We start from the raw sequence: 10,620 nt of genomic DNA on the forward strand, positions 1-10,620 counted from the left end.
ATTCTTTCTCCCAACTCCCACTCTCTGCCTGAGCTCTCCAGTGGAGTTCTGGTGTGAAGAGGCTCATTATGCTTTCTTCTACTTATCCTGTTTTCTCTGCATGTCCTGGTAGATAGAAGTCTTAGTGTCATCTGAAGTTGAAGCTCAGTGCTGTACTACAAATTTCTTTTTTTTTTTTTTTTTTTTTTTTTTTTTTTTTTTTTTTTTTGAGACGGAGTCTCGCTCTGAGGCCCAGGCTGGAGTGCAGTGGCCAGATCTCAGCTCATTGCAAGCTCCGCCAACCGGGTTCACGCCATTCTCCTGCCTCAGCCTCCCGAGTAGCTGGGACTACAGGCGCCCGCCACCTCGCCCGGCTAGTTTTTTGTATTTTTTAGTAGAGACGGGGTTTCACCGTGTCAGCCAGGATGGTCTCGATCTCCTGACCTCGTGATCCACCCGTCTCGGCCTCCCAAAGTGCTGGGATTACAGGCTTGAGCCACCGCGCCCGGCCTGTACTACAGATTTCTAATGCAACTTCTCTTCTCCCCATGTCCGACAATGAGCCTGTAACAGAAGACTTTTTGGTAATAATTTAGAACTTCTTCCTGTAGTAAAACCACAGTAGTTCCTCCATCTCTGTGGCAGGAGGAGTTGATGGCACAGTGTGTCATATGCCTGTTCCTCATTCGTGTGTATGCCGGCATCGTCCTGGTGCTGAGTGAAAGGCACAGCTGCCCTGTAAATCAGGAGCTGTGCGTGATTGGCCAGGGCTGGTCTGCTGGGATATGGTTCTGGCAGGAAGCCAGGGGGACTTCCCCACCCCAGCTTGGCCTTGGACCCAAGCCAGAAATAGCAGCTGGGAGCCGAGAACTTGTTGAAAGGTGCTTAGACAGGGCACAGAAGCCCAACAAAGGGCTTAGAGGAGAAAGGAAAATGTAGAGTGGCCTGGAAACAGGTGCAGAGCTTAGCCAAAGCCAGGTGTGCTGTGGATGCTGCCTGCACCCTCCTAGTCTCACCTTTCCATGTGGTGGCAGGTGCAGCCCAGTCCAGTCTATGAAGAATCTTATTTGTGGTTGGCACAATCAAAAGGCCAGCACCTGCCAGTCGTTGGCATCCCAAGGCCTTTGATGTTTTTGCCTATGGGTGATGCTCTTTGCTGTTAGGCAACTGAATTAACCTAGCTGTGGAAGGCAATTTAGTATGTACATAGGCAGGGAAGCTAACTGCAGAGACTAAACTCTTGCAACATGGTTGGCTCAGGTGGGTGAACTACCTGTAGCTGCACTCTTTGCTACTTTCAGTCTCATCTGCATTCGAAAGTGTCTACCAGGGGGTGTTTCTTGAATACCCTCTAGATCAGGTTTTTAAAAGAAGTTGCTCGACTACATCAATTCCAAGGTTTCTTTCTGGTTCGCAGGTTCTGTGGCTTATTGGCTGATATGATTCTGTTCCCAGCCCATGCTGTCAAACCATTTCATAAGTCCCAGGCCGCTGAGGGAATATATGCAAACCTGAGACTAGTATCTGCTCCTAAAGAAAGCTGTGAATTCTCTTGCCACAGATCGCCGTCATCGTAAGATGATACGGAACTTAGAATAGGCACTTACTTAAAGCTGTTAGTTTATTTCTTCTTATGATGTGCTGTCTTTGTGTTGTAGCTCACACAATGGTCCCTCGAGCTGTTATCTCTATTCTGGTTTCCTGGCTGATCTGGAAGATCCTGCACCCATGTATCCAGATTATGTAGCTAGTCCTATTGGCTGCAGAGCAGTGAAACCTTTAGGTCTTTCTTGGATTGTGGTTCATGTTTCAGTTAGAATGAATAGCATGGTCAGAATATTTACTCCTTTGGCTCTGTGTATTTCCCTGGAGGATTTCAGAGTCCTGGGTGCAGAATAGATTGGGTTTGAGGCTGACCTCTCACAACCTTTCTTTGTCATCATTAGGACCTGGTCCCAGTGTCCCCCCTGTCTATGGCTTAGAGGTATCTGATGTCTCGAAGTGGGAAGAGTCTGTTCTTAAACCTGCTCTTGAAATCGTGCAAAGTTTCATCCAGGTAATTGTGAATCATGATACAGTCTATTGTCTGTTTTTCAGAGCACTTTTGTTAGCTGACACCTTTGTTGCTATATTGAAGAACCAGGCCTTCTTTTCCATAGAATAAAGCCAAAGGGCTGGCTGCTTTTCAGTACCTGGAGACTGCTTTTCTACTTTTACATTCAGAAAGGGTGTTGCTAAAATCTGGATACAACCCATCTGCTCTCTGGGGTGAGAAAAAGGAATCTTAGGAAAATCCCACTTCCCTTAATAGAGAATTATATCCAGATCTCTTTGAATTGAATATTCCCTTCCACCCTTGTTCTTTTAGGGCCGCAAGCCTATAGCCACTCCAATAAAGATGCCATACAATGAAGCTGAGAACAAGAGAAGTTATCACATGTGTGACCTCTGTGATCGAATCATCATTGGGGATCGCGAGTGGGCAGGTAGAGTATGGGGAGGGGCATGAAGAAATCTATAAGGGTGGGTTCACACTGACTTCATGAAATTCAGGGTCTTTGGCAGATTGAACCTGGAGTCTATTTATTTGTAAAGGGACAGCTAGATTCCTCTAAGAGCCTGTGCTCAAATTCACTGGAGGCTTCCCCCAACTGGGGAGTTGTCTCTGTATTCTGAGATTCAGAGGAAAATCAAATGCTCTCCATCTTCAGCTGGAATTAATATTTTATACTAAGAGATCTGCAGGTAACTTTCTAGAGCTCCTTTGACTTTGTGGTCCTGCCTTGGAGGAGTTTCTTGGCCTTTCATGTTTATAATTCAGTGGGGGAGGGATCAGAAAGTAAGGGTGTAAGGGAAGCCAGGCAGTTCATCCAGGAGACTGGAAAAAGCAGAAGCATAGCTGGGAGCGGGCAGGAAGTACAGTTACTCCTCCTGAGTGTGGTTTTTAAAAGTGGTATCTCTTCAGTAACCTTTGAGGTAATTGTTGACATAGTGGTAGTTGCTAAAACTGTGATAAAAAGATGTTAAGGGAAACTGTGTGAAAGTCAGCCTGTCACACATGTATAAAGAAGGTTAGTTCCCCACCACCTCAGGGCCAGCCCCACCCTAAGGCTCTGTATCCCTGCATTAGAGCCTGGCTCTGCCTCTGCCACAGAGTTACATTGCACACACATCGTTGGATTTTCAGATTTCTGCAGTGATCCAGTCAAAGCCCAGGACTTCTCCCCCAAGCCTTGAGTTTACTTGGTATTTAGAAACAGGTGTAAGGTTTGCTGCTTTCAGGCACAGTGGGGCTTGTCGTTTACTCAGCGGCTGGGATCCTTCTGTTCAGAGTACTGTTTTGCATGGGATTCTCAGAGAAGTAGATTTTTCTCCCCAAAGCAACCAATAGGATGATTAGGTCTATTAACTGGTAACTGGCAAAATGAACTCCGTTGTCAGAGACTGGGGATGGCTGTGACTGCCCAACCAGCAGAAGAAGCCTCGATTGTCGTTGGTTTATAATGATGAAAGGGGAAGAGAAAGAGAGTGTCTGATTGTTTTTTTCTAAAGGAAACTTAGTGGTTCGATTTGTTGAATGTCCTTCAGGGATAGCCTTAGAGAAGCAACATGTGTGAGCCTTTGTGAGCTTAGCTTGTGTAAGCCCTTCTGTAGTGCCATCTGTCAAGTCCTTGCTCCCATCTCCTGCTGCCATGGAGAGCCAGCCCAGAAGCTCATTTTTTGCCTTAGGCTCTAGCTGGAGAACAAAGCTGACTTATTTCCCCAAGTAAACTTTTCTCTTAATTCTAACCTCTACCTTACTTATTCTTGCTTCTAAACTCTTCAAAATGATGTTTTTAATATGTATAAAAGAGAATTTAAACTAGTTATCTATCTCTTTCAGTGTTCCCAGATGAGATTTCCTTGAAAAAAGAACAGGATAGTGAAAATAAACCTGTATAAGTTAGTCATAAGGTGGGAACTGTCTTAGGGGTGACAGGTCCGCAGTTGATAGCAGGCAACAGTGGCCCTTTAGCTTGACTTCCTCCTTGAACCCTCGGAAGAAATTGTCAGTGATAAATGCACCTTCCTGTATCCCTGGAGCAGTGTGTGCCTAGAGAATAGGAATCTTGCCAGAGTGGTTCACATGACCTTTTTGACCCAGGCACAAGGATGCCAGACCAGGAAGGACAACAGGCAATGCCCTGCAATACAGAGGATTTGAATTTCTAACTTTTCAGCCTTACAAGTTAAAAATGTATCTGTAACAGGAAGCCCCATACTACAGAGACCTGATTCTGGAAAGTGGGATCTCTTTTTGAAGCCATGGGTCTAAGTAGAAGAGTTTACCTGCTGTGTGACCTTGGACATTTTGTAAGACCTCTCTGAACTTCAGTTTCCCTTGTGTAAAATGAGCAGAATAGTACCATCTTACAAGACTGCCATGAGGATTGGTGATGTAAAGTACCTGGCAGGGAGCACTTGATAGGTGGTAGCTCACTCTCTTTTGCCAGCTCGCTAGCCATATAATTTATTCTTCCCTTAAAAATGCTAAGCAGCTATACCCATACATGTGTTGATCTTGCTATTTATTGTTGAAGAAAAGCATTGTATAGTTAATTTTACTTGCTTCTAGATTAATTCTAGAGCATTCTAATGAGTTTTTTTGTTTGTTTGATTTGGTTTTGTCTTATCAGCGCATATAAAATCCAAATCCCACTTGAAGCAACTGAAGAGAAGAAGAAGGTTGGATTCAGATGCTGCCAACACCATAGAAAGTCAGAGCATTTCCCCAGACCATGACAAAGAACCTAAAGAGAAGGGATCCTCAGGGCAGAATGAGCAAGAGTTGAAATGCAGCATTTAAGAGACATGTCCAGTGGCCTTTGGAAAGGTGGCGGGGATCCACTTCTGAAGGGAGGGGTATGTCTGTCTCCCAGTCTGGGCAGAGGAGTGCTATGCACAATTTTGTGCATAGCAGAAAAGCTCCCACCATTTTCTTTCATTCAGTGGCGTGTTCTAAAGTCTCATGTTCTCTATAATAGAAACAGCAGGTCTTGTCAGCTCCTTGTATGGCTGATGTGTCTGGAAATGATGTCGTTCAAGAAAGCCTTTTTTTTTCTTTGAATCTTAAAGGTTCTATTATTAAAAGAGGCACAGATTCCACATTTTTATACATGAGGATCTTTTTTTGTGGTGAATACCAGGACTGACTGCATCCCTTTAAAGAAGTTTTATGTCCCTGACTCTGGCTAAAATTATCTGATTTCCAGATGCTTTTGTAGATGACTGAAGTATTTGTGAGCCACATATTGGGAGTTCTAGATTTGAGTGAATGGCAGGAAAGGACCATCCCCACTGAGATGATTAAGTGAAGCAAACTAGTTCTCGGAATTTTACAGAGGAGGAGGAATCAGACTGAGAAGCTGTGACATGGGACTTGAAGACCAAAGACTTTGAAATTTGCAAGCTGCTCATATGTGAGTTATTATCACTGCTGTCTTTCTATTGAGTTACAAATCTATATTTTTATTGAAGTTTAAATAAAGAAAAAATTTACAAGAGCCTCTTTGATCCTTAAAAAGACATACAAGTCCATGTCTAGTTTATACACAGTATGCTCTGTTATCAATATGATATAGCTTTTTCTCAAATTTGACATTCTTCGTAGATCATGCTGTCCATTTATGTAGCAGGTGTTTATTTAGCACATTATAGTCCTTGAAGACATCTAGAGAGGGTCTTTTATTGGAGATCTATTACTTCCAGTTGAAGCCCTCTTTCTGGAGTGACCTGCGCTGCCAGCAATATTAAATAGTTATTATTTATATATAACATCAAATATAGCATTTTTAGTGTATAATTCAGCAGCATTGACTACACTCACAATGTTGTGCAATCGTTACCACTATCTACTTCCAAAACTTTTTTGTCACTCCAAACAAACTTTGTGCCCTGTAAGCATTAACTCCCCATTCAAATACATTTTGTTTGTGCAGAATCTACTATATGAGAGGCCCTGAATTAGGCTAAAGGGAATGCAGAGATGAGATGTGTTCTTGCCTTCAGGGAGCTTATAAATAATTGCATGTGTACACAAACACCAATCCAGGCAAGAGAGTATCAAAGGCCACAAGAGCTGTGTAGAATTTCAGTTTAGAAGGAAGGGAAGCGATCATGGAAGGAGGAGCATTTCTGCTAGACCTTGAAAAGCAATTGTTGGTAAATGTTTTGTTTCCTATGCATGTAAGACTTCACAGAGGAGAAGGCAGAGTAAAAAAACTATCTAACTTGATTGACCTTTTTTTAAACAGTGCTGAATTCCAGAACCTCACCCACCTTTAACTCATTTGAATCTCAGAAATAAATTTATTCTCTGGGCAAAGAAGTTTATTAACTACTTTAGGAGCTAACAAGGTGAGAAGCCACATCTTCCCAGTGGGAGTGGAGATGAGTACTTACTGTGAGCCAAGCAGTGCTTAAGTTCTTTTTATACGTTATCTTCTCACATTCCCTGGGAGGGAAATGCTGTTTTCTTTGCTGTTAACTGGGGGGAAACTAAGGCTCAGCAGTGGAGTACAGCTAGCAAGTGGTAGAGCTGGAATTGAGGTGAGGCTGGTAGACAACCTTTTAAGCACTGTGTTAAGCTGGCAGTTTGTAGGGGAGAACCTTTAGTTTCTCTGAAATATTCTTCGTTCAAGTTGCTAAATATGTTTTAAAGCCTAAAAAAGTTTCAGTAGACAAGCAGGAAAAACTAGTTTTAATCATTGTACGTTAAAAAGCCTTTAATTCTTCCATCTGAAATACTTGGAGCAGTAACTTCTCATTGAACTCGTTGTTATCTCTATGGCAATTGGAAATCAGGAATTTTTTACAAAAAAAAAATCAAAATGTCTAATATTTATGAAGCACTTACTAAGTGTAAGGCACTGTGGTCGAGCCCACTGTTCATATTCTTAGAAACTGTAAATTCAACCAAATGAAATTCCTTTATCGGCAGCAAAGAGCCTGGGAAAGGCAGAACACTCACTAGAAATCTGCCTGGCGCTCTGGGCTGAGGCACTGCCCTGAGTAGATTTCCCTTTTGTGCCTGCTCCCCAATGAATGACTTTGCTGTCAAGTGTAGGGAAGGAAAATAGTTTGTCTGGTGATGGTCATAAATGTAGAGATGAAAGAATCCTTTATCTCTTGTATGGATGGGGAAACTGAGGCCTAAAATATGGATGTTCCAGTCACAGAGCACGGCAAAGCCAGGACAAACCTTAGATCACCTTTCTTACTTTATTTCTAAATCTCATACCAAATCTCATTTGAGAGCTGAAAAGTACCATAGAGCTTTGGGCTATTTGCTCAGCCTGGAGTGAGAATGAGGAATGCCATTTTGTACCATCTGGCCATAGCAATCTCCAGGCAAGCAGAGCCCTCCAGTCCAGGTACCCAGAGCCTCCAGTCCGTCACACCAGCAGTGCTATCTAAATGGCTTTGGCAATTAATTCCAATACTCAGTGAGCTATTAGGTTCATCTGCTTCTGTCAGTAAAAATCTTGATTAGGCTTTAGATATTTCTTACAGTTCAGGCAATGTTGTTGTAGGTGGGTAGAAAGTACTTTGATTCTGAAGAGAGATCTAGATTCTTAGACTTGAAAATACTTTGCTTGATTCTTAGGGCTAAGCAAGAGAACAGCTCATCTGTATTCCAGGAATATGGCTTGATCCTTCCTAGCGCTGAGTAATTTTTTGTACTCTCTTAGCTCTCTTTAGTTCCAAAGAGGATTTTTTTGCTTAAAACAAAACAAAACAAAACACACAGTATAACATTAAAAAACAACAGTCCAGAAGTGGTGGCTCACGCCTGTAATGCCAACACTTTGGGAAGCTGAGGCAGAAGGATCACTGAAGCCTAGGAGTTTGAGACCAGCCTAGCCAACGTAGTGAGACCCAGTCTGTTTAAAAAAAAATAGATAGATAGATAGAGAGATAGATAGATAGATAGATAGATAGATAGATAGATAGATAGATTTAAAAAATAGACAGATTGATAGATAGATTGATAGATAGATTAGATAGATAGATAGATAGATAGATAGATAGATAGATAGATAGATAGGCAGGCCGGGTATGGTGGGTCATGCCTATAGTCCCAGCTACTTGGAAGGCTCAGGTAGGAGGATGGCTTGAGCCTGGGAGATTGAGGCTACAGTGAAACATGATCATGCCACTGTACTCCAGCCTGGGTGGCAGAGCAACACCGTGTTGCTCAAAAAGAAAATAAAATTAACAACCCCCTCCCCCTAGACACACATGCATGAAATCAACCTTTTATGAATGCAGTGACTTGTCAGTATCCCTAGCACCTAGAAACAGTCAAATATTTGTTAAATAAATTGCGTGAAAGCATAAAAACTAAGTAGTTCTCTACATAAGTGATCTGCTTCAATAGCTAAATACCCTTTAACCAAGATGAAGAAATTTTGGGATAGCCACTGGCAGGAATTTCGGTATTTGATTATCGCCTACTTGGGCAGTTAAGGCTGTTTTCTAAAATGATGGCTAACTGGTTATTTGTAAAGCTGCTCTGAATGCTTACAAAGGAAGCTGCATGTTTGGATTAGTTCAGGTAAAAGGCTACGTTGCTATAACAAAGAGACTCAATGATACAGTGGCTTAAAGAACAAAGAAGTTTATTCTTTCTCAGGTAACAGCTCTGAGGGGAATTGACCCGTCTGAAGTGAGCGGTTCAGGTCACTGGGGCAGCTCTGCACCAAATGGTGATTCAGGCACACAGGTTCCTCATATCATGTTGCTTCTCCATCCTCTGGAGTATTGTCCTCATGGGCTGCGTGCCTAAAGCTGGGTCATCATTGGTCCCAGCTAATGGGAAGGGGAAAAGGAACAGGGAGGAGGCAGACCTGCTACCTAAAGGCCTAGACCCTTCAGTGGCATGGATACTTCTGCATACATTCTCACTTTCCCTTGGCAAGGACTTAGTCCAATGGCCACGCCTACCTTGCCAGGAAGGCTGAGAAACGTAGTCAAGCCATGTGCCAAGAAGGAATGGAAGGACAGGTTTTGGTGGGCAACTTACAGTCCCCACTAAATGGAAGGAGCACTCAATTCCAGGCTCATTTAACTAATTAATAAACTCTGCTAGTTTGCCTGGGGCAAATGTCTCTATTTCCCCATCTGTGAAATTAGTGAGTTGTATTGAGCTGACCTCTGCAATATTTCAAAAAGTAAAGCTTGAGAAAATCCTGACTGGTAGGACTTTAAGACAAGAATAAGAAAACATCGTAGGGAATGGGAGTCTGTATAAACCTCAGGGCCGGTGGCTGATACTGTGAAGATGGTGGGGAGGAAAGATGGAAGGTGTTTTGGTGGCATTGTTGAATAACTGAACTAATGATGACTTAACTGCCTACCTTCAGACCTTGTTTTATGTGGCAGGGAGGGGGCAGTGGGAGAAAGAAACCACTATTTGTATTTGCAGCTGAACACTTTATTTTCTAATATACTATCTGTGTGATCTTGGGAATATTGCTTAAAAGCCTGTTTCCTCGTGTGTAAAATGAAGTTATCTGTATTCCACGGGACATGGTAAAGATTAAGTGAGGTCCTTTTGTAAATGGCATAGTGTTTTGGCACTGTAGTGCCCAGTAAATGGTAAGTATAAATTGGATTTATTTGCTTCATTGGGGAAAAATTGTTAATGCTACTAAAATGTTGGTTTCTGATATGGTATCATTTCTTGGAAGTTATCAGGGCAAGGTCTGACTTAAGACTGACTAGTTTGGTGGACTGTAGTACTAATGGCCAGAAATGGTGCCTCAGGCTTCATCTGCCACCCACCTAGGCTTCAGCTGTTAGGTTTGGTTTGTTTCAATGCATATGATTTCCTCCATGGGTCAGCTCATTTGCTTGGACTGTTTTCTTCCCTTGAAATGTCCTTTCCCCTGCTCTTTACCTAGTGAACTCCTGCACATCCTTCAAGGCCCAGATCTGATGTCCTCTCCTTAGAAAAAGCTTCTTCGACTCCTCTAGGGAGACTTAATTTCTCCTCCTAGCAGTTAATACGTAATAGTGTTAATATTAGCTGGTGCTTATGTAGTCCTGTGAGCTAGGCACTGCTTTAAGCACTTTTACACATATTAAGTTATTTAATCCTCACAGAGCCCAATGAGGTAGTTTTGTCATTGTTCTTGTTAGCTCTGTCTTACAACTGAGGAAAGTGAGTAGAGCAGTTAGATGACTTTCCTAAGGGCAAGCTGGGATTTGAAAATAGGTGGGTGGCTCCAGAGTCTGTTCTGCCTCATTATTTTGCTACAGCTCATAGCACCTGTTATTTATCTCTTGTTCCCACTGGAAAGTAAATTCTGCCAGGATCTGAGTACTATTTTAAGATAATTGTGGAACATATAGTGGGCACCCAATGTATACTGAGGCTAATTTCTGCAAGGCACACCTCCCTGTCTAAATGTAGACATAGCTTCTCTTCATTGAGTGCTTTCTGTGTGTCAGGCATTATATCAAGCACATGCATACGTTATAATGATTCCTTAAAACAAACGGACAAGATAATTTGTTATCACCATTTTATAAACACAGCTTAATAAACAGTGGTTGGCATAGAGTAAACATGCAAATATTTGCCGAGTACCAGAGAGA

At 42.4% G+C, this 10,620-nt stretch overlaps 1 protein-coding gene across 3 annotated transcripts in view; it reads left to right on the top strand.

Moving 5' to 3' along the window:
• Positions 1 to 5,542, top strand: part of TRIT1 (tRNA isopentenyltransferase 1) — a 48,029-nt gene extending 42,487 nt beyond the window's left edge. Inside the window, exons 9-11 of one of the 3 annotated variants that reach the window (XM_007979292.3) lie at positions 1,926 to 2,035; positions 2,348 to 2,465; positions 4,656 to 5,542. In XM_007979292.3, coding sequence (XP_007977483.1) covers positions 1,926 to 2,035; positions 2,348 to 2,465; positions 4,656 to 4,825 — 398 coding nt within the window. In that variant the 3' untranslated portion in view covers positions 4,826 to 5,542. Of the gene's footprint in view, positions 1 to 1,925; positions 2,036 to 2,076; positions 2,239 to 2,347; positions 2,466 to 4,655 lie in introns of those variants that run through there. The other 2 variants (XR_005240234.2, XM_037997504.2) reach the window with 2 other exon arrangements.
• Positions 5,543 to 10,620: the final 5,078 nt, after the last annotated feature.

This window comes from Chlorocebus sabaeus, chromosome 20, assembly GCF_047675955.1.
Source record: "Chlorocebus sabaeus isolate Y175 chromosome 20, mChlSab1.0.hap1, whole genome shotgun sequence".
Lineage (NCBI taxonomy): Eukaryota > Metazoa > Chordata > Mammalia > Primates > Cercopithecidae > Chlorocebus > Chlorocebus sabaeus.